Below are 24217 nucleotides of genomic sequence, written 5' to 3'. Positions count from 1 at the left end.
CTCCGGTGTGCATGCAACACAGGGAGAGGGAGTGAGGGGCAGGAAGCTGGAGGGATTCCAAAGCTCAGAATTTATGAGAATGTCTTTGGTTTGGGAATCTGTGGAGCTTTTGCTCACCTGGAAGTCTCCGGTTTGGGTTGGTTCATACGTGCTTCTAGATCAGCTCCTCGTTGTTCTGTGAACACCTCACGAAAGTGGACAGAACCTTCTTGGATGCTGGGTTGATTGGAAGTTGGGGTGATAGCTCTGGGTAGATTTTGTGTGGTTAGAGTTGGCTCCATGGAGAGCAGAGAAATGGATCTTAAAATAGCTCTGTGTAATCTGAGATGGTTTTTTAGCTGGGGTGAGGGTGCGGAGCTGGGGAGGTTAAGTCTGGGAAATCAAGTGAACATAGCTACAGAAGGATAAACCCAAAGTGCTCTAAGTATAGCTGGGTGGTGGATACTGTGTTTCTGATCCCTTCCCTCCCAGATTCCTGACTTGGTACTGGACAATGAACCATAGGGTTTACAGAGGAAGACAGAATCACCTTCTCAACCCACTTACTGGGTCAAATTCTGATCTCAGTTACACCAGTGTAAAGCCAGAGTAACCCCAGTGGGGGTACATTAGTGTAATGTTAGTCTGAGTAAGCTCAGAACTGTGCCCATAGATGCAGTATCTTTCCTTCTGGTCCCAGTGTTGCTGTGGCATCCCACCCCAGAGATGGCTGCATTTCTGCAGTGAGTGAAGGGAATTTTTCCTAAAATGCGTATATGGTTTGTAATAGCACAGAGCACTTTATGGCTGGCTGTACTGTTGGTTTAGGACCACATTGTGCCTGATAGGATCTGGGCCCGTGATGGGTGTGATGCTCAGCTGCACCCTTCATAGGAGGGACTCGAGAAGAGATTGCATCTCCATGCCTTCTGCAGAAACGAGGCATGCTGGGAGAATGCACTGAGAGAACACAGCTTGATTGCATGTCCGGTTAGGCCTTTCGTGTTAGCAGCTTCACCAAGGATGCCCCCTATAGGGTTAGCAGAGCTACAGGTAACAGTAGAAGGGAGCAGCACCTGTGCTCAGGAGAGTTGCAAGGACTGCAATTACACCTGGCTCTGACCCAGGGTCTGTAAGAGGGAATGGCTCCTTGTATCTCGCCCCTCTTTGGACACCCAGTCATCATCTATCACTTAGAAAATCTAGCCCTCTCAGGATCAGGTGGCAGACGGATGCTTTGGTGGAAATCTTTGTCCAAGTGACTCACAGACAATGGGTGTGAAATTAGGTACAGAGATGTGTTCCGGCAGTCATCATTGTCTATAGCTATAATACACAACACTCATGAGAGGTCTCACATACATCAATAAATAACAATAATGTTAATCATAGCAGACCCATAGCCAGTTGCCAGCACTTTGGCTTCTGTTTTATTAATAAAAAGGAGGACTTGTGGCACCTCAGAGACTAACCAATTTATTTGAGCATAAGCTTTCGTGAGCTACAGCTCACTTCATCGGATGCACGAAAGCTTATGCTCAAATAAATTGGTTAGTCTCTAAGGTGTCACAAGTCCTCCTTTTCTTTTTGCGGATACAGACTAACATGGCTGCTACTCTGAAACCTGTTTTATTAGTGTGATTCCTCCAGCCGGGGTCACCCCCTCTCCCTGGGGATCAGTGCAAAGTGTGAACTCAGGACAACGTTGGATTCTTCCAACTGTGCAGACGTCACAGTCAGTCTCTAGCACCAGGCGCTGCACCCCAGTCACCATGGTGGCATCCAAACAGCCATTCAAAGCAACGCACAGAGAGAATTGGGTATTTTAGCAGAAAATGGCTGTGCTCTGGCACTCCTCCCCCTCCCAATGTATGCCAGGGATCTGAAAGACAGCACCTCACCCTAACACCGTTTGTAAGGTGTCCTCAGAGCAAGGTAGGGCAGTGCAATTGGCCAGGAGTCACTAGGCCAGTACTCCAGCTCCGGTTCAAAGGAAGGTATCTCGTACTGAGAATCGAAGTAGATAAACAAGGGACAGCAATAGAGGATAGCGATGGATATCAGTACATGCCTGGCAAAGAAACAAAGAATGGGTGTGAGAAGCAGGCGGCAACACCAAAGCCAGTAAATCTTGCTCTCTGCAACAACACAGCCCCTGTCCATATGACGGTGGAAAGTATTCCAGCCACACGGTAGTTGCCAGGATAGTATGGTGTGGATTTGTTGAAGAACACATTAGACCACGTCGCTCGACACAAACCAGGCCAGATTCTGGTGTAAATCCATGTGGCTCCATTGAAGTCAGTGGCCAACTAACCCCATCGGAGGTCTTGGCCCAGTCATTACCCTCTCCTAATTCTCAAACCAAAACTCAGTCTACACTGAGCTCTGATAATGTGATGGATGCTAGAACAATTCCAGCCACAGTGTGGCTACAGCTACACAGTTAGATCAAAACCAAATTATCAAGAAATCATATGCTGTCTGGCCTTGTATGTTCTGGATTTCAGGGCCTGATCATTTGGATCTCAGGTCTCATAACATTTAGCTGTGAGGTGGAATTTGGAGATGCTCCCTGAGCATGGAGTTTTTGAACAAAGTGGCTGACCCACTCAGGCAGCTATAAATCCTGTGAAAGCAAATTATTATCCTTCTCCTTCACTGTCGGTTATTCAGAGAATTCAGAGAACATGACAATTGATACAGCTCCCTGAGAAGAGATCCAGCATATGGAAAGAAAAAGGCATAGACTGCTATTTAATCAGAACAGTGTAAGAAAAGGTCTGGTTGGTAAGAATGTATTTGGCTAGTGCCAAGGGCTTAAATGGTGTTTAATCAATTGTTAGGGCCAATTGAGTGGTGCGAAACATTCACTGAGTTTTGTGTAAGTAAAGACTGAGGCCATGTCTATACACACAGCACTGCTGCAGCATGTCTGATGAAAAAGCTTTATGACAAGAGGAGAAAGCTGTCCTGTCAGCATAAAAAAACACCTCCATGAATGGCGGAAGCTATGTCAGTGGGAGAAGCTGTCCTGCCAACATAGCACAGTGCACACGAGTGTTTATGTCAGTGTAACTTATGTCGCTCATGGGCGTTGGAATATTCACACCCCTGAGTGACAAAAATTATGCCGACATAGGCTGTAGTGAGACAGACTGTGAGTAAAAACTGAATCAGGACCTCAGGATGCAGTCCTTATTGCAGAAAGTGTCAAATAAATAGAGCTGTGCAGAAACAGGAATTTCCATCCTGCAGGAAGTTTCACACTTCAGACAAAAATTTAGTTACAAACTGGAACAAAAAGTCAAATGTGTGAGAGTTTCTGCAGAACAGAAATGGTTGAGAAAGTCCATTCTGGAAGAACTGTAAGGGAATGTTTTAAAACATCCTGGGCCAAGCCCAGGGATCCAGCTTCCCAGGAAGATGGCAGACCGGGGACCCAGGGAGTCAGCTGTCTGGGGAGACTGGCAGGTGGGTGAGCTGCCGGAAAGGAAAGCCATCCAGGCTGCCTGAGGTGTTTACTGGCCACTTCACTTTGAATGGTCTTTTACAGTATGTGTTAAATACAAATGCTAAACAATCTGTTCCACCTTGTATTTAGCTGCGACACTTTTGAGGCTTGGTCTACATGAGCAAATGAGGTCGGTATAACTGAAAAACCCACACCCCTGAGCAACACAGTTAAACCAACCTAGCCCCCGTGTGACGATGTGACGCAGCAGGGAGAGGGGAGTGTTGACCTGGGAATGTGCCCTGCGGATGGGAGACCTGAGAGCCTGTCACCTGAGCCAGGAGGGGAAGGGGGAGGTAACACCTCTGCCCAGGAATGTGGACAAAGGCTGCAGGAGGGAACCTGCTGTGGGGGTTTAGTTTCAGTTTGGTGCTGGGTGGAGGAACGCAGGGAACCCCAGGGCTGGGGTCTAAGCTCCCTGCTCCCCCAGAAGGACTTGACTGAGGGGTCCTGGGGGTACCCACAAGCTCTGTTTTAGACTGTGTTCCTATTGTCCAATAAACCTTCCGTTTTACTGGCTGGCTGAGAGTCTCAGTGAATCCCAGGAAGAGGGGTGCAGGCCCCGGACTCCCCCACACTCCGTGACACCCCGGTGTAGACAGCGCTAGGCTGACAGGAGAATTCTCCCATTGACCTAGCTACCACACTGCCTCTCAGGGAGGAGGAATACCTACACCAGTGGGAGAATGCTTCCTCTTGGTGTAGATGGTGTCTTCACTGAAGTGCTATGGCTGAACAGCTGTGCCGTTGCAGCGTTTTAAGTGTAGACAAGCCCTAAGTACCTTTCCCAGACCGGAAGATGAGCTCTGTGTAGCTCAAAAGCTTGTCTCTTTCATCAACAGAAGTTGGTCCAATAAAAGATACTACCCTACCCACTTTGTCTCTCTGGTTTTCATAGAAAGTTTCAACAGAATCGACACGTTCCGGTGGAACTCTTCAGCTCTGTTGAATCAGCATTTTTCCGACAGACAACTGGTCCTTCAGAAAAATTTCAGCCAATTCGAGAAATAAAGATTGAGGCTGGGATTTTCAAAGCAGACTAAGGGAGTTAGGCACACCCATCCAATGGGATTTAGGGACCTGACTCCCTTAGGTTCCTTTGGAACTCCCACCCTAAAAGAATTAAAAAATGAAAATGTATATAACAGTAAGGGATCATTTATCAACCCTAATCTTGATTTCACATCACCATAGAGCTTCTCATGCTCTCCCCCCCCCAAGTGCTTTCTGATCTCCTAAACTCCCAGGCTGTCTCTGGGCATTCCATTCTGAAATCAGCAAGATGGATTTTCCCGTTGTGGAGTAACTCCCCATAGCAACTTCCCTACTGAGTCAAAGCAGCACTGGGGAAGAAACAGCCACTCTTACCAGAAGCTGTGAAGGTAACAAAAGTTGATCCTCTGCCAAAATCCACAGAACCACTTGTCGCTTAACCAGCAGCTAATGGCTAGCACCCACCACATGACCATGAACGCAGCTGTGCGGTGAACACGTGGGTTACTGCACCTGGGAGAGAGGAGTGGGGGAAAGATTGGTGTCTTGAGGTTAGGAGAAAATTGTCCTTTCAGTATAGAATACATTTTTAAAAAGCAACAGTTAGATTTGATTTGCCAACCTTGATATATCAGAGCAAGACTTGGCTGCTTCCCATTGGAAATGGACAGACCACATTTTCCTGCTGTTCCAGAAGCAATTTGATTTATGTAAATGGCAGTGTGCAGTGCTTAATTTTTGCCAGGGCTGAGCCCTGGCACCTCTGGGCCTGGCAGTTCATAGCCCGGCACCTCTGGGCCTGGCAATTCATAGCCCGGCACCTCTGGGCTTGCTGCATCAGTTATGAAAGTAAAAAAATGGCGTGAGCCCCAGCACCTCTTTCATTACAAATTAAGCCCTGGTTTGGTGATGATGAAACGTGCAGGATTGACAATCCTGGAAACATTCAGGTGGGATTTCCAAAAGAGTATGAGGGAGGTAGGCACCTACCTCCAATTGGAGCATTTTCAGCTCCTAACTCCCTTAGGCTCTTTTGAAAATACCAGCCCCTGTCCCCAGAACAAGTACAGCCCAGGGAGTGGCAGAGCAAACTTCTGCACAGATTACCATGTAGACATACTCCTTAGACTGTCAACAGGAGGGTGCATTCATACCAGTTGTGCTGGTGGTTTCATGTGCTTGGGCATTTGCCCGTTAGGAACTGAGCCCACCTCACAGAAGCCATCAAACAGCTGCAAATTGGGAACACCAATCGCTCTTCACTGACAGAAGCTGGATTTGAGCTTCCCTTCCCCAGCTCACTAGATTCTGAGCATCTTCAGAGAAACGATAATTTGCCCATTCTTTCTCAGGTTGACGAGCCTGAACCTTCTGATTTTGGGGCAGCGAAGCCTGTATGAGCTCACTCTGAGAGGCTGAGTGTCCATCCCAAATGTCTGTTGGTTCCAGCTGGCCAGCCTGATCCTCGAAAGAAAGGCAAGTTGTCTTTGTTCACAGTTTTGTGTGCGCTGTTTACACCGGCGCTTTACAGTGCTGAAACTTGCTGCGCTCAGGGGGGTGTTTTTTCACATCCCTGAGTGAGACAGTTGCAGGGCTGTAAATTGCCAGGGGAGACCAGCCCTAAGGTCATGTCTAGCCAGTTTATAGCAGCACAATGGTGCCAATTCAGCTGCACCACTGTAGGCTCTCACCAGTAGCCACTCCATGCTGGCGGGAGAGAACTCTCCTGTCGACATAATGAAACCACCTCCTACAAGCAGCGGTAGCTTTGTCCATGGGCGAGCGTCTCCAGCCACCATAATGCTGTCCACACCGGCGCTTTTGACGGTGTGGCTTACATCAGTCAGCGGGGTGTTTTTTTCACACCCCTGAGCAGCATCCAAGTTATACCAACCAAAGTGCTAGTGTAGTCGGATTACCAGATAGCAAGTGTGAAAAATCGGGACAGGAGGTGGGGGGTAATAGGTATCTATATACGAGAAAGCCCCCAAAATCGGGACTGTCCCTATAAAATCGGGACATCCTGGTCACCCTACAGTGTAGACATAGCCTGAGTAGGTTTCCCAGACGTGAAGAAGAGCTCTGTGTAAGCTTGAAAGCTTTTCTCTCTAACCAACAGAAGCTGGTTCAATAAAAGATATTATCTCACCCCCTTGTGCCTGAGTTTTTTGTGTCATTTAAGCCCCAGTTCAGCACAGCACTCCAATCCCTATTCACCAAAGCACTTAAGCAAATGCTCAATTATTTCCCTGAATAGGGATGTACTTAAGCAGGTACCTGAATGCTTTGCTGAACTGGGGCCTTAATGCAGGCAGTGGCCCTGTATCTGTCTAGGGACCACCTGAATTGGAACTGATGGCCTGTTCCAAAGCCCCTTGCAGTCAATGCATCCGACGAAGTGGGTATTCACCCACGAAAGCTTATGCTCCAATATATCTGTTAGTCTATGAGGTGCCACAGGACTCTTTGCCGCTTTCACAGCTCCAGACTAACAAGGCTACCCCCTCTGATACTAGTCTTTCCATTGACATCAGCAGGTTTTAGATTAGGCTCATGGAGAATAGAATTAGGATACAATCATTTAGGGTAGCGATAGACTTAATGCAGATGTTATCTTAGCTGTTTATACAATCCTCATTACCCCATCTGAGCAGCTTCCAGTCTTTAATATATTTATCCTCACAAACATACTGTGAGGTAGGGGAGTGCTATTTATTTCCCTTCTAAAGAAGGGTAACAGTGGCAGAGCAGGGCGTTCCCAGACTTCCCAAGTGCAGGCTAGCACTCTCATCAATGGGCCACCCTTCCTCTTCATAGAGCCCTAATGGACAGAACCAAAGCAAGATTCGTGTCTTTGAGTTACGCCTAGGTTCCTTTGTGCCTGTGTGAATGTCTCCCTACGGCTGGGATTCAGTCATTACTGTTTTCCTGTTTAAAGTAGGTTTCAGTATCTTGTTTCCTTTCATTTTGTCATTAGAATTGTCCGATGAGGACAATTTTTGCACGCAAATTGTTGCACCCAAATGGCTGAAGGGGTTTAGTGCAAGCTTAACCAAAAAATTCCCCATGAGGCAGACACAAAAGGGTGGATACTGTGGTCAGTTCTGAGTATGTGAAAAGAGGGGGTGTTAATGGTTGCCTTTTGCAACCTTATCAGCAGTGGGTGCAATTCAGCGTCCACTATCACGCTGTAACATGATGCTTGGCTGACTTCCCACAACACTTACCTGGTAAATAAACTGATACCAGTTTCTAAATCCTGTAATTGATTCAAGGCATTTGCTTCACTTTGAGTGGTTGCTAATTCTGCTGATTTGGCTCTAAACTAGAAAATTGTCGCATGCCAGGTTCTTACATATTTGCTTATGTCTGTTGAAATAACAAATTAAATTGCAGGTTTGCAAAGCCCTTTGCACAGACATTGTACAGACTTGTACACCTTGACTTCTGTTCATTTCAGCCATGGTGTACGGTCCTCACAGACTGTAGGAGAAGTCCCCAATTTCATTTTCAGTTTAATTTCACCACTGTTACCCACAGGTACTATTGATTGTTAAAAGATTGCAGTGGGGGAGGTTTAGATTGGATATTAGGAAAAACTTTTTCACTAAGAGGGTGGTGAAACACTGGAATGCGTTACCTAGGGAGGTGGTAGAATCTCCTTCCTTAGAGGTTTTTAAGGTCAGGCTTGACAAAGCCCTGGCTGGGATGATTTAACTGGGAATTGGTCCTGCTTCGAGCAGGGGGTTGGACTAGATGACCTTCTGGGGTCCCTTCCAACCCTGATATTCTATGATTCTATGATTGAGGCACAAGGCAAATAAACAAAAGAAATCTGAATGGACAGATGTAGGTCTATCCAAAGTGCTTGTGTATTCTTTTGGCACATCTTTGGAAATCTTGATTTACTGCAGTGCTGGTGATGCGGTGTATGTGTCTGTTTGTGCACACATGTGCGAGGATGTTTGTCCGTGCACAGGTACCTTTGCATGTGCGTGCTGGCACGCTTGTGCGTTAGTGCATGTGGGGGGGGTGCACTTGTGTGTGTCTTTGTGTGTGTGCATATTTGGCCTGCGTGGGCACATTTGGGTGCATGTATTCGCGTCTTTGCTTATGTGTATGCAAGTGTGTGTGTGTTTGTGTGTGTGTGTGTGTGTGTGTGTGTGTGTACTTTTTTTGTGTCTGTGGGTCAGCTTTCCCCTACACTCCTGCCTGCAGAAGCATGAAATAAAAGTGCAAACAAACTGCCCTGCAAAGAAAACCCACATCTTACTTTTTCAGCTCCTGACGTGTTAAATACAGGAGGTGGAGGGAAATGCTGTTGAGCAGATAAGCGTTGAAGGTAGGTTTGATGAATGACATCAGGGTGCAGACAACGGTGGTGAAGCCAACCAGCCAGACAAACTGAGTCCTAATGAGAAAGGGGAGGCAGTCAGATGGGAGTGAGTATTAGGGGTTATACATGTCACAGCAATGCGGGGAGGAGAAAGTTCCCTGTCAGTTGCTGAGAGGGTTAATATTAGGGCTGCTGATTAATCACAGTTAACTCAAAAAAATTAATCGTGGTTAAAAAAATTAATCACGATTAATCGCACTGTTAATAATAGAATGCCAACTGAAATGTATTAAATATTTTTGGATGTTTTTCTACATTTTCAAATATATTGATTTCTGTTACAACACAGTCTACAAAGTGTACAGGGCTCACTTTATATTATTATTTTTTATTACAAATATTTGCACTGTAAAAATGATAAAAGAAATAGTATTTTTCAATTCACCTCATACAAGTACTGTAGTGCAATCTCTTTATCATGAAAGCGCAGCTTACAAATGTAGGGCTTTTTTGTTACATAGCTGCACTCAAAAACAAAACAATGTAAAAATTTAGAGCCTACAAGTCCACTCAGTCCTACTTCTTCTTCAGCCAATCGCTAAGACAAACAAGTTTGTTTACACTGACGGGAGATAATGTTGCCCGCTTCTTATTTACAATGTCACCTGCAAGTGAGACCAAGCATTCGCATGGCACTTTTGTAGCTGGTATTGCAAGGTATTTACATGCCAGATGCGCTAAACATTCGTATGCCTCTTCATGCTTTGGCCACCATTCCAGAGGACAGGCTTCCATGCTGATGATGCTCATTAAAAAAAAATGTGTAAATTAATTTGTGACTGAACTCCTTGGGGGAGAATTGTATGTCTCCTGCTCAGTTTTACCCACATTCTGCCATATATTTCATGTTACAGCAGTCTCACATGATGACCCAGCACATGGTTATTTTATGAACACTTTCACAGCAGATTTGACAAAATGCAAAGAAGGTACCAATGTGAGATTTCTAAAGATAACTACAGCATTCGATCCAAGGTTTAAGAATCTGAAGTGCCATCAAAAATCTGAGAGGGAGGAGGTGTGGAGCATGCTTTCAGAAGTCTTAAAAGAGCAACACTCTGATGTGGAAACTACAGAACCCAAACCATCAGAAAATAAAATCAACCCTCTGCTGGTGGCATCTGACTCAGAGAATGAAATTGAAAATACGTTGGTTCGCACTGCTTTGGATCATTACTGCGCTGATCCCATCATCAGCATGGACGCATGAAGGGACATAGGAATCTTTAGCACATCTGGCATGTAAATATATTGATATGCCAGCTACAACAGTGCCATGAGAACGCCTGTTCTCACTTTCAGGTGACATTGTAAACAAGAAGCAGGCAGCATTATCTCCTGCAAATGCAACCAAACTTGTTGGTCTGAGTGATTGGCTGAACAAGAAGTAGGACTGAGTGGACTTGTAGGCTTTAAAGTTTTACTGTGTTTTATTTTTGAATGCAGTTTTTTTGTACATAATTCTACATTTGTAAGTTCAACTTTCATGATAAAGAGATTGCACAACAGTACTGTACTTGTATGAGGTGAATTGAAAAATACTATTTCTTTTGTTTTTTTACAGTGCAAATATTTGTAATAAAAAAAAATACAAAGTGAGCCCTGTGCACTTTGCATGCTGTGTTGTAATTGAAATCAATATATTTGAAAATGTAGAAAACGTCCAAAAATGTTTAAAGAAATGGTATTCCATTCTTGTTTAACCATCACAATTAATTTTTTTCATCGCTTGACAGCCCTAGTTAATATTAATGAAACGTTGCCCTTCTCTAGCACCTTTCAGTGTTTTGCACAATGAGCTCAGCCTCACCCCACCCCTTCCCCATGGGGTTGGTGGTGTTATTCCTATGGTACAGATGGGGAAACTGAGGTACAGAGAGAGGAAGTGACTTGCCCAAGGCTTCAGAGGGACTCCATGGCAGAGCCTAACTGAGATTGGCTAACCATCACCCCAGGCACAAAGTGATCCATGTGCACATTCACAGTGACAGTGCTCAGCTGGTTAGCAAGTCTGCCCAGGGCTGCCATCTCCTTAGCGGTCTCTCCCTAGATCTTTCTCCAGTGATAGCTTGGGGGTGGGGAGGTTGGAGGGTGGCGAAGGCTACACAGCAACGGGATCTCAGCAAGGGCAGGTGACTGGCACTACATGGGGACTACAGACACTTCCAAAGTAGACACCCTGGAGGGCACAACGGGAGGGTGGGTGGGAGCAAGTTAACTATACATCAGCCCCAATTCCCAAGGCTGCTGGGGTCAGGACGTGTTGGATCAGTCCCTCAAAGCTGTTCTGACAGCAGCTTGTAATGGTCCCCAAGGGACCATTATGCCAGTTGTGACTGCTGGAGCACATTTGCCTCCAGCATGCCGCAGAGAAGGGCTAAGAGGAAACGGCATGGATCTGGCTGCACCAGCTTCCTGGGAGTTCCCCCGTTCAGGCGGAATCCTCAGCTGTCAGCTTAGGGCAGCTTTAGGTCTGCTTTGGACTGCGAGAACGGCATAAGCAGGTTTACAACGAGGCAAGATCTAGTCCCTTACGTAGGACACATGCTTTTGCCGGCTTGTCTCGTTGTGGTTCCTTCTTTCTGTCTCTAATACACGGCACAGGCTGCCGTTTGGCTAGGAAACCGTGTTTGTTTTATTAACTGAATCACTCTGGGAAGGAACCCCTGTGTTTAAATGTTGGCAAACAACATTTTGTTCCCTGGTAGCTGTCCCAGCTGAATCTCTGGGATCTTCCGCAGGAAGGGAGATGAGGACAAACGGCCGAAATCCTCCCTTCAGGCTGCTGCGATAGGATAGCCAGCTCACTGCCCTGATGCCCCGGGACAAGGTTGGCCTGCTGCAGCAGGCTTTGAGTGAATGATCCCTGCCACGCAGTCCCATTCTCTGTTGCCCTCCCCCTACCCCAGGCCTTTTCACTTTCAGAAACTCAAGGCAGGTTTATGTCCAGGACAGGCCCATTAGAAATGTCCCAAAGAACCAAATGCTCCTGAAGGTTCATGCTATCAGCATGCCTTTGCAGAGCCCAAACCAGCAGCTGACTCTAAATTTGCATCCAGCTCCTGCCTGGAGGTCTCCCAGTATGGAGCCCAAGTATGCTTTATCCACCTGGAAAGGCCCAGAGCTGTGCCTGGCAGAGGGCAGGGGTCACCTGAGCAACAGTTGGACTGAGACAGCAACAGGGCAGAGCCCAGGAGAACAAGACCAAGAACAGAGTCTCCCAGAATGTCTGTTCTCCAAGGGAAGCTTCCCAGAAAGCAGGCACACCTCTGCGGGAGAGAGAGGGGATTTTCCAAAAGGCTCCTTGAGAGTAAGGCTGGGTTGTCTGGCTCTTGGGGTGGGCATGGAAGAGTTGGGGATTCCCAAAGGAAAAGAAGGTGGAAATGGCGACAAGAAGCTGCAAGCACGAGCCGCTTCTGCTTTGTGCTTTGCCGGAGAGGCAGGACGGATGCAAAGTCAGTGGGAGTTTTGCTTGCATAAGGGGACTGCAGGATTGAGCCCAGTGGCAGGAGTTCTGTCACTAATGACAACCCTCCATTTCTCCTGAAAACCCATTCAGATTTTGCCCATTGCTGAACAACAATAGGGCTCTCGCATGGGGGCATTCACGTGCAAATCCCTTGCAAGGTCCCTCCACAGCTCCTCCCGCCCAGGGCTCTGCAGTGAACTCCCGATGACCTCCTCTTTCGCCTGGAAATGACAAACTCCAAGTGTCACCAAGCCCAGCTTGGAGAGCAAAGTCTCACCGGCCTGAAGGGGGAAGACAGACTGTCTCCCCAGACTCTGCCCTTACCCCACAATGAGAAATCCAGAGCTGCCGCTGTGAGGCTGCCCTAAGCCACTCCTCTGGGTGCGCTCATGGATTTTATTGTGCAATAGTGCTAGTCGGACTAGGAAATGCCCAGCACAATGGGGCCCACTGGTCCTGGTTGGGGACTTGGGGGGCTGCTGCAAAACCAGAATAAACAGTAATAAAATAAGCCATGAGAAAAACAATTGCTCCCTGTGAGTGAACAAGGACAATTGCAGGGCTCCTTTGTGGCTGGTCTGGACTTTCCTCCCCCACTGCTCTATTTGCCACCTGTCCGGTTTTTGGCTTCTGGGTGCCATTTAGAGTGCCCGGTTACTGCGGGGCAGGAGGAGGTGATGGGTCATTACTGCCTCCTATCTGCAGGTAGGCTTCTTGAGACAATCCAGCGAATGACCAGGGGTGGGTGGTGAGAGGAGCAAGCGATGGGGGCAGGGTCTTGGGGAAAGAGGCAGAGAAGGGGCGGGGCCTGAGGGAAGAGGTGGGGCCTTGGGGGAAGAGGCGTGGCAGGAATGGGGCCTCAGGGATCCGGTTACCAGGAATTAGAAAGGTGGCAACCGTAGTCTTCGGGGACCCTTTCTCACTTGCTGCAATGGGAGCACCTATATGCAGTGACCCAGCTCCAACCAGCAGTCCTGAGATTTTGGTGGCAGTCTCAAGAAAGCCCCCCAAAGCCTGAGGCTCAGACAAAAAGCCTGAGATTGGAGCAGATTTGGCCCTAGTCTCTGCTCTTGGGGACAGGGCCCAGGGATAGGCAGAGCATCCTCTTGCATACGAAGCTGCAGCCATGTCCCTCAGCCTATCAGAGTGACCATCTGGGCATGGATGGTACTGCAGGGTCAGGTACAGGGAGACAAAGGCCATCCAGAAGTTAACCAGGACAAGGAAATAAGAGGTTTCAGTGATCAGAGGGCAACACAGGAAGTGCTAAAGGAGGAGTGGTAGCAACCAGTGTATTGATTTTGCCCAATGCTGTTCCTTATAAATATTTTTCCAACCGTTTTTATTTTAAGAGTTCTTGCATCGCCATGTTCTGGAGCAGGAACTTGAAATTGGGCAGGGGATGGACCTGGGGGCAGCCTTCTGCTGTCCCCACGAAAATCCAGCCAGATTTGGTGGACTTATAAACTGCTGAAAATTCCCATTTGCTTGTGCTCAGTGGAGCTTCTGATTTGTTGCTAAAAGCACTGATATTCCATCTGCACTGAGCATGCTCCCCAGAATCTCCCTGCATCATGCGGAAGCAGAAATCCTGAACTGAACCCCCCATATGGGAGAGGACACAGACAAGATGGAACATCACCCTCATCCTCATGCTTTCTTCCATCAAAATACTCTTTGACTGAGGCCTCGTGGGTGGGAACTGGGAGACCATGTGTCCTAAATTCACTTCTTGTAGCAGCTGGTGATATAATAAGCAACTTCGTCCTTATTAATAAGCCAGCAACCCTGCCAGAACATGAATTCGCTAGAGCTCTTAAAATAAAAGTGGTTGGGAAAATACATATAATGGGAGGCATTAGGCAACCTCATTATAGTGGTTGCTACCCACTGAGAGGTTATACAAACAGGAGCTAGATCTTAGGTCTCTAACTTGGCAAACCCAAGTCTTCTCCACTCAGCCACACGCCCTGTAAGAGCGATCTTGCCAAGTCTATGTATTTGAAATTCTCCATGCTCAGCCCCCTGGTAAGCTTTGTAAAGAAAGCCAGCTCCAGCTGAGATGAGCTCTTGGAATGGAGGATCCCCTCATGGGTCCATTGACAGAGCTTCTGCCTGTGAACGATGAGGTTTCTGGTTCCCAGTACAAGCGATGGTACCCTGCAGGGTGTCTCCTCTCAGTAAGGCTGGCTGATGAATGGGGGATTCTCTGGATCAGACAAATCCAATATAGTGTCACAGCCCTGGAATCTGCACCACGTGTCCCGCCCAGGTTGTACCTGTCCTTGATAAATCCCGGGAAGTAACATTTTGGGATCCAAAAGGTGTACGTCAAGGCGACTGTCCAGAGGATGGAGAGCTCATCCAGCAGCTGTCCCACATAGCTCAGGGTCACGTGATAGTAGGTAGAGAAAATACCTGCAATGAGTGAGGCGGGTTGTGTTAATAACCTTCCTCCTTCCAGCTCAGCACCCCCCTCAAGGAGACAGTCCGCTGCAATTCCTGGGAGAGATTCTCTGCTTCAGAAGATCCCGCAGTTCAGTTTCGTCCCACCAGCCCCTTGATGCTTGTGTTGCAGGAACCCTCCCTGCCTTTCAGGCCTTCGCTAGGCCAGATCAGCTCAGCTGCTGTTCCTGTCTAACCCCAATGGACACAGCAGGGTTGGATGTTTATAATGGAGACTAAGGTCCAGCCCCACCTGTCCAGTGGGGGAGAACTGGGTGGAACTCCCTTGGGAGGTGGCAAGAGCACTCCTGGCTTAAGCAGAGGAGGTCACGCTGGGCACCCCTTTGGGGGCTTGGTGTATCCGTGGCACAGGACATGCAGCCTCTGGTGAGCCTGGGCCGCAAGAGAGCACAGCCAGGAGTCAGCGAATGGGAGATCTGAACCCTTTGGGCCTGATTCCTCTTTATCCTAAGGCCCCTTTACACTGCTTCTGGCCAGGTAAAAGGGCCTTCAAGTATGACCGGGCCTTAGTGCAAATGAGAATCAGCCTTGGCGTTCAGTGGGACTGGGTGGCAGGGGAGGTTTCCATGGCAGACAGCACATGCTCCTATTTTCAATTTCCAGATAAACACACCACCCCTTCTTCCTATGGGAGCTCCTAGGCACCACCCTGCCAGCCACGGAGAGCACAGGGGGACTCTGCTCAGAGTCTACATAAAGGGAATTCGTCCCATGCGAGTGAAAATTCGTTAATATTGTCAGGGCTGCTAGTTGGGTGGCTGGGTCACTGTTACACATTGTGAAGGACTCGCTCCCCACGGAGGCCCTGATTCAGGAAGGTCCCAAGGCACTTGTCTAAGGTGGCACACATCCCCGTGCAGGTATGAGCTTAAAGTTAACCATGTACTTAAGGACCTTCCTGAATCAGCGTCTTAGCCTGTAGGGAAGTGAGGCAGAGGGGACCTGCGGGAAGTGTCCTGGGATGATGGAGGGGCTAATCAATCCCTCTTCTTTTCACCCTTTTCCATAATACGAGAACAAAGGGTAGCTCCAAAAGTGCGAACCTGAGACTCTCCTCGAAGCGTCAGTGGGTGTATCTACGCTGCAGGTGGGAGGGGTGGTTCCCAGCCCGGGCAGTTGTACATGATCTGGCTGTGCTCAAGCGAGCCTGCCGAAAACAGGAATCTGGCTGCAGCAGGGCGGGAGACCCCTCAGGCTGGCCACCCAAGTGCAGCCCCATCCGAGGTCTTAGGTGCGTGCTTGGGCGGCCACACGGCTATTTTGGCGTGTTAGCTCGAGAAGCTATCACGTGTACACCTCCCAGCTGCAGGGTAGACCTACCCGGTGTGGGAAAGGGCTAAACTATCCTGCAGGCCCCCAGGGCTTTACTGAGAAAATATGTAACCCGCAGGGAATAAATAATTGGGCTGCATTCTGGCTCCTGCTTTGGTGACATAAAGGGGCTGGAGAGAAGTCCCTTGGTCCAAATGCAGCTTAGGGCTTGCATATACAGCCTTTTGCCACCCCCCGCCCCCTTGCAGACCCTGGCATGCCTGAAGGGTTCAGCGCTACAAGGATTCTGGGCTGCAAACCAGCCCATTTAAGTCTTATGCCTGGGGCCATTTTAAATCCTGCAGGCAGCACAGAATCCGGGGGTACGTCTACGCTGCAAGGAAAAACCCATGGTGCCAAGTCTCAGAGCCCAGTCAATGGATCAGGCTTGTGGGGCGTGGGCTGCGGAGCTAAAAACAGCAGTGTGTAGACTTTCCCGCTCGGGCAGGAGGAACCTGGCTCTGAAACCCGGCGAGTCAATCGACCCAGGCTCTGAGAGTTATCGCTGCAGTGTAAACATGCCCTAGGGGCCTAAAGCTATCTTTGGCTTCTCCCGGGTTGTGTCCTTTCTTCAGCATCTCTCAGGAGAGGTAGCACAGAACAGAATCTCGCTCCACAGTCTGGTCCTTTGGAAAGCTGAAGGCAGTGGGGGTTATGTTAGGCCTTTTAATAACCCTGAAACATACCTATTAATAGGAACATGAAGGAGATGCTATAGGCAGACAGGGGGCGCTGTTGGACATATTGGTGGTTCAGGTACAGCAAGATGGGGAAAAGGAGGAAGAAACTCACATTGCTGATCTGAAAAACAACAAAGCAACACACACATTCAGCTTAAAGGGCAAAGGACCTGTGTCAGCTCGGGCAAGTCACTTCACCTTTCCATGCCTCAGTTTCCCCCTCTATAAAATGGATACCTACCTCCAGTGAAAAGCACAGTATGCGAGTGAGGGGTTGTTAAAGGTGCAAGCGGCGAAGGGGTCAGTCAAAAAGCAGGGGTGAACATGGGTGTAGGGTGACTCCTGGGGAGGAGGGTACTGCTGTATTCTTTCTGACTGAAGTCAGCAAGCCAGTCCTCGGGCCAGATTCCTGGGGTAATTCCATGCAAGTCAATGGAGACATGTCAGGAGTGAGTCTGGCCCAGTGAGGTTAAACTGGCTTCTTTACTCAAGCATGGCCACCGAAATGCCAGTGTTCACCCGCCCACCCTGTCCCTCTCTCCTCCCCAAACTCCTCTAGTACCGCCAGCTCTGTCCAGCTAGCCCTGAACACACAAGGGAGTCCGGGTGGTATTGACTGGGAATGAGGAGCTTTGCATAAAGAGGCCAGTAAACCAGGATGGGGCAGAACTAGCATTCGCAAGGGGTGTGGGTGGGGTGGGATGGGGCAAGAGCAGGAAGATAGATGGGGTAGGGATTCGACTGGGGCCAGAGTAATGGGGTGTTACGTGGGAAGCTCTCTAGGGCGGAGGGGAGGGAGAGAGGTGGCAGCTATTCAGTACAACAGTGATCCCATGAAGCAATAAGCATCCGTTAATCATACTGGTGAAATTAACGTGACAAGATGACTCTTCCCAGTCCATCTTCAAAGCACTTTGTAACAATTACATGTTATTACAGTAATTAGCATGTTTTAATATGTTTAGAATCACAGACATGTAGGGTTGGAAGGCACTTTGCGAGGTCATCTAGTCCAGCCCCCTGCTCTGAGGTGGGATCAAGTATACTCACACTGACCCCGACAGGCGTTGTTTAACCTGTTCTTAAAAACCTCCAGTGATGGTGTGATGGGGCAAAGAGGCCCACACCAGCAGAGAGCCTATAGGCCAAGCTAGCTCTGCCCCACTATACCTGTAGCCAGTGCCAAGCCTGAAGGGGGAATAAAAGGAGAGAGTCTGGCTCAATTCTGGGGTAAGACATTTTAGCTGTCTAACAATGTGCAGCAATGTCCCACAGTGGTTTTGGGCAAGAGGAATCTTTTATCCAGTTGAAATTGCAAGAGGAATTGAAAGAGGTGAAATGTAGCAAGGACACCAGAACTAACAGCCTGATTCTTGTGAAAAGTACCCTGAAATCTCTACAGACCACGAGGGTCAGGAGCTTGGCGTTAAACCTCATCTGAAACGTAGCACCTTTGGGATGCATCTGTTAAGTACTGAACCAGAGGGAAGAGAGCCAGATGATGAACAACCAAGATGACTTCCTGCCTCGCCTAGGTGGTCCTCCTTTTGTCTCCCATCTAGGTACGAACTTGGGCCCTGATCCTGCAGTCAGTTCTGCAGGGATGGACCCTCATATCCGACTGGACTCTCATTCATCTCATGAATCTGATTGCAAGATCAGGCTTTGCTTATCTTGTGAGACCCAAAGCGATCTCAGCTCAAGGTAACATGGCTGTAGGCTAGAATGAAGTTGTTAGAGGTATGGTGCACAGGCTAGCATACTTGGGATGCAAATGTTGACGCTCTCCTTTAACTTTTACGGATTAATCTTGAATTGCATCAAGTCTTTCATGAAACCAGTTGATGCTTTTATTTACTGGAATTTTCAGGCCAAGGAGATCTGCCTGTTGTTGTCATTTAGCACTAAATCCTGCAGCTTTTGCACCCTGGACTGGGCAATATAACCAAAACTAGAATCGGCGCAGCCTTACCCTTCATATCTTCAGGTTGTGACACAACAGACGCAAGAGGAAATACTAGTCCCACTGATGAGATCAGTGACAAACTGTTCAAGAAAGGCAGAGAAAACATACCAAAGATGTAAAAATCACAAACAGGCTGTAAAAACATTCCTGAAAACCAGGTAAAAGAGGCTCCTGGAGAACAAACAGGGATTACAAAGGACAAGTGAAGAGAAAGTGTGCACAGAAAGGATGGCAGAGTGCAGATTACAGGAGTTAGCGGAAGGAATTAGCGCTGGTTGCTCAATCAAACACTCAGCAGACCGGAAACATAGATGTTTAAGGTTGCCCACACAGATTGCCTCATTGTGCATTGCGACAGTGTCCTTAATATCTGATCTCAACACGATTTCCCAAAAGATACAGTCTGTGAAGCACAGCAAGAGCTGAGATTAGTGGAAAGGTATAGTGTACAGGAGGATGCTAGGCTGGGAACTGTGCAAATGAGAATCAAGAAATATCAGACTAGCTGAAATCAGGGCAGTTAAGCTTGGCAGCTAGATGCTGAGGCACTATAATATTGTTGGCCGTAATGTCAGCCCATACCCCTCAGCCGTGAACCCTTGGAAAATTAGAAAGTAGCAGCTGACCTCCTCCAAGCTGCTAAAGGGATGGCAACAGGAATTCACCTCTAAGAGTGAGTCAGTTCATTGGCTTTCCATCTCTTGGGTTCACATACAGGTTTAGCTCTTGAGGAGAGTGAGTCAGAGTTATAGGTCCCCATTTGTCCAGGTCACATCATTTGGCAAGATTCTCGGTCTCAGTTTAGGAGCAAACCTGGACTGGGATAGCAGAGATGCTTCCAGGGAGGACTGAGCAATAGCAGGGCGGTGCGAGGTGGCCCTGGACTGGTGTAACGGGGCATGCTGCAGATCAGGCTAGAGGTGCAGGTGTGGAAGATTTTTCCAAAGAAGCTGCCTGCACTGTACATGGCTTAGGTCAGTGCTGTTCACTGGCACTAAATTCATTTCCACAGAAAGGGGATCTCCCCCTAGAGAAAATACCAGAAGAGGCAGCAAGAACTACCAGGCTGTTCTTTGCCCTAGATTCTAATCAGACTGAAACCGGTCGTTCAGCAGATGGTATCTCCAAGCCACTCCTTTGGAATCCATCTCATGCTCTAACCGTCACCAGCGGAGCGGGACTGTACATACCAATCAACCTTTGTCCCACTGCCAGGCACACCCACCCAGTAGTATCAGCCTGGGCCCGTTTCAGACACTGTATCATATCATAATCCGACTCTGAATCTGTCTTGCATTGCAAGAGCAAAATGGCAAAAGCTCAAGAAACAGGTTCAAGGGACATTATCAGTGATCCAAAAGAATTTTCCTTCAGGCACAGGCATTCTTCGACTTTTAGGCCACCTTTTAATAGCGAGACAGTCTCCTGGGCACACCTCCCCTCCCATTCATGATTGTATAATATCCCTGGAGCTAAACAAGCAATGGCCCACATGGAAAAGTAAAACATTGATGTGTTTCCAGCTGCCCAGTGCAGCGAGGGTTAATCAAGCTGGATGGGATTTTCAAAAGCACCATAGAGAGGAAGGTGCCCGACTCTCACTGAAAGCCAGTGGAAAGTTGAGCATCTAACTCTCTTGGGTGATGCTGAAAAACCTGATCTTCACTTGCTCTGCATTTCGTCTCTGGATTAACACGGGTGGAACTGAGAGTGTGGAGGGAATAATTGATTTTTTGGTTCAGTGGCCAAACCGAGGGCAGGATTGAGTTCACTTGGAACCAGAACTGATTGTTTTCAGGTTTCCTGGAGTCACAAAATGAAAAAAAGAATTTCATTTGTGTCGACTGCAGTGTTTAAAATGTTGATGGGAAACCAAGTGCACAAACTGTTCATTTGGAAACTGTCAAAAAGGAACATTGTTTTGACATTTTCCCCCCAAATTTTTTCTCATTTTTTTTTCAGCTGAAACTCTGTGCCAAATTCAACCCAAATTAGACACACACACCCCCATGCACTTTTCTGCAAATTTACTATTTGCTGAAAATATTTCACCCAGCTCTATAACGGGGAGCAGGATTTGGCCAGGTGGGGGTGGAGAACAAACCACGACATCTGTGATTGGTAGAGAACCGGTTTTGTCCAGAAGCCAAAGAGACTTTCTCACCATGCTGTACCTGAGTGGTTGAGAATAATTATGTGAGCATAATCAATGATTATTGCTCACAAGTTCCAGGACCTAGATTTACCTGACACCCTAGGGCCTTCAAGGCTTCAGCTACTAACAGTAGAAGCAAATACCGATGAAGCAAGCTGATGAAGGGTAGGCTGAGGGACTAGCGTGACGGTTCTGCCTGACACCCATCCACTCCCCATCCACGGGATCCTCTGCATTAGCAACAAGAAGCCATGATCAGAGGGCACGGCTACAGCGGAGCTGGAGGTGTAATTCCCAGCCCAGGTAGATGTACACGCACTAGCTCTGATCAAAGCAGCGTACTAAAAATAGCGCTGTATTTGCGGCGACCCGGGAGGCAGCATGAGTTCGATGGGACTGTTGTCAGGGTAAGTACTTAGGCAGCTAGCCTGTGCTGCTGCAGCTACACGGCTATTTCAAGCGTCCCGACTCGGTCAAAGTTAGCATGTGTGTGGCCACCTGAGCTGGAAAATGCCGCGCCAGCCTGCAGCATAGACTTAGAATCAGAGAACCAAGCCGACCAGATTTAGCATGTACTGAGCAGACACTTATGGTAATTCAGATGTCACCAGATGGCTTCATTAGATAATGCCTCCGCTGAGAGACAAAGATGACTGGGCCACTCAGTCGTGCCTATATTTTGAGAAAATGCCACAGAAACGGTGGTCGTTCCCAAGAAGTGAGGGAAGTTTGACACTCACAGTCCACTTGGAATTGCAGAAGGCTTTTTGAAGTGTCCCACAAGCCGCCGCTTCATAGAACTGGGGGATCATTATTAATAAAAACACAATAGCAGAGAGAGGCTCCAACGGAGATCAGGGCCCCATTGTGCTGGGAACTGCTCAGACACCTCATGAGACAGTCTCTGCCCCAAACAGTTTGCAACCTAGATCAGGGGTCCCAAACGCACGGCACGCGGGGTTATTTTCTGCCACCCGCCAGCTCCTTGTGGCACCCCCGAACCCCTCCTGCAGCCGAACCCCCTGCCCTGAGCACCCTGCTGCACCCCTCCTGCACTCCAACCCCCTGCCCTGAGCCCCCCGCCACACCCCACACCTCTCCTGCACCCCAACCCCCCTGCCCTGAGCCCCCTGCTGCACCCCTCCTGCACTCCAACCCCCTGCCCTGAGCCCCCCGCCACACCCCACACCTCTCCTGCACTCCAACCCCCTGCCCTGAGCCCCCCGCCACACCCCACACCCCTCCTGCATCCCAACCCCCTGCCCTGAGCCCCCTGCCACACCCCACACCCCACCTGCACCCCAGCTCCCTGCTGTGCCCCACACCCCTCCTGCACCCCAACCCCCTGCCCTGAGCCCCCTGCCACACCCTGCACCCCTCCTGCACTCCCTGGGGACAGGGAGGGCACGGAGTTGGGGGGTGGGGATTTCAGGGAAGGGGTTGGAATGAGGGCAGGGAAGGGGTGGGAAGAGGTGGAGCAGGGCGTCACTGAAGGGGTGGAGTGAGGGTGAGGCCAGGGCAGCCGGGGAGGCGGGGGTGGTCAGTGGTGCGGCCCTCAGGCCAATGTACTAGTCCTCATGTGGCCCTCGTGGTCATTTGAGTTTGAGACCCCTGACCTAGATGGACATGAGGCAGAAGGGGAAGTGATTTGCATAAAGTCCGTGGCAGAGCCAGGAATAGAGCCCATGTTTCTTGATTCCCAGGCCAATGCTGTACCCACTAGACCATGCTATCTACCAATAAAACAGCTACCCAGAGTGCAATGGGACTGCAGTGGTGGATTAGAATCCCGCGTGCGGGGCAGAAGCTCATCTGGAGGAAGCTGACTAGTGTGGACACACTCCACTGCTGTTGGTTCTACCCGTGCGATCCTGACAGTGCCCTGACCAGCGGCCCAGCACGCTCATGTAGCTGCTGCTGCTGGAGAAGCCCCAGTGGGGCTGGGAGCAGAATGTAGCCCTCAGCACAGTGTATCCTAGCCATGGGTTATCTGCCACAGCCGTTTGTTGGCAGACAACTGCCGGGCCAGCTGGTTAAAGCACTGGGTATAATAGCCAGTGTGAGAGGCATTATGCTATCTAGTTAAGCCTGAATTCCAACTTCAATTCTAACCCCTCTTTCTAGCTGCTAATAACTTCCCAAACAAGTTCCTTTTTTGTGCTGAAATTTTCCATGCTGAGTCTGAGCCTGGAGGCAATTTAAAACAAACAACCAAAAAAGTTTGATCCAGATCAGTTCAGTTTCAAGCATGAAAAGCAAAACAGGCTTCTCTTCTCCACCATCAGCCGGGTGGAGATTCCTCTGATAATGCGTCTGGCTGCGTAAACTTTCCATACCCTTTTCTCTTAGAGATTCAGGGGAGTAAACCCACTTGATGGAACAATTGGCTTAAGTGCTTGGTGGAATCAGACTCTAAGCCTTAACAATGTGCATGGTGCTGTACAAGGAGCCACGGGAGCGGTGCGCCTTTTGAAAATCCCACTAGGTGCCTATATTCAGATTTAGGTGCCTGAATCCCCTTAAAGATCTGGCCCAAATTCCTTACCCTGAGTTTCCCACAATCTTTGGGCCCAGTCTTGCTCCCATTGAAATCAATTGAAAATCTTTCGTTGGCTTCAGTGGGTGCAGGATTAGGCCCTAAATACAGGCGGATACCAGAGGGGCTGGTCAGTCACAAACTTCTAATTGATTTATTGAGTTTCTCCATTTATACATTTATCTGTATCTAATTCCCACTTATTTATATTTGCCAGAAGCTGGGAATAGGTGACAGGGGATGGATCACTTGGTGATTCCCTGTTCTGTTCATTCCCTCTGGGGCACCTGGCATTGACCATACTGGGCTAGATGGACCTTTGGTCTGGCCGTTCTTATGTTACCAGCCTATGTGAGTTTACAGCTGTCCTGTTGTCTTGGAAATATTGATTTACTGCTATGTACTTGTACTGCATTTAGAATGGTTTCAGAGTAACAGCCGTGTTAGTCTGTATTCGCAAAAAGAAAAGGAGTACTTGTGGCACCTTAGAGACTAACCAATTTATTTGAGCATGAGCTTTCGTGAGCTACAGCTCACTTCATCGGATGCATACCGTGGAAACTGTAGCAGACTTTATATATACACAGAGAATATGAAAAAATACCTCCTCCCACCCCACTGTCCAGCTGGTAATAGCTTATCTAAAGTGATCATCAGGTGGGCCATTTCCAGCACAAATCCAGGTTTTCTCACCCTCCACCCCCCCCCACAAATTCACTCTCCTGCTGGTGATAGCCCATCCAAAGTGACAA

At 48.6% G+C, this 24217-nt stretch overlaps 1 protein-coding gene across 1 annotated transcript in view; it reads right to left on the bottom strand.

Moving 5' to 3' along the window:
• Nucleotides 1–1523: 1523 nt before the first annotated feature.
• Nucleotides 1524–24217, bottom strand: part of ACER1 (alkaline ceramidase 1) — a 36998-nt gene continuing 14304 nt past the window's right edge. Inside the window, exons 3-7 of the mRNA XM_073324222.1 lie at nucleotides 16815–16929; nucleotides 14631–14769; nucleotides 8760–8897; nucleotides 4862–4999; nucleotides 1524–2050 (exon numbers count right to left, since the gene is read on the bottom strand). Coding sequence (XP_073180323.1) covers nucleotides 1882–2050; nucleotides 4862–4999; nucleotides 8760–8897; nucleotides 14631–14769; nucleotides 16815–16929 — 699 coding nt within the window. The 3' untranslated portion in view covers nucleotides 1524–1881. The remainder of the gene's footprint in view (nucleotides 2051–4861; nucleotides 5000–8759; nucleotides 8898–14630; nucleotides 14770–16814; nucleotides 16930–24217) is intronic.

The sequence above is a fragment of the Lepidochelys kempii genome, chromosome 25 (assembly GCF_965140265.1).
Source record: "Lepidochelys kempii isolate rLepKem1 chromosome 25, rLepKem1.hap2, whole genome shotgun sequence".
Classification (NCBI taxonomy): Eukaryota; Metazoa; Chordata; order Testudines; family Cheloniidae; genus Lepidochelys; species Lepidochelys kempii.
This window is presented reverse-complemented; position numbering and strand designations above follow the sequence as displayed.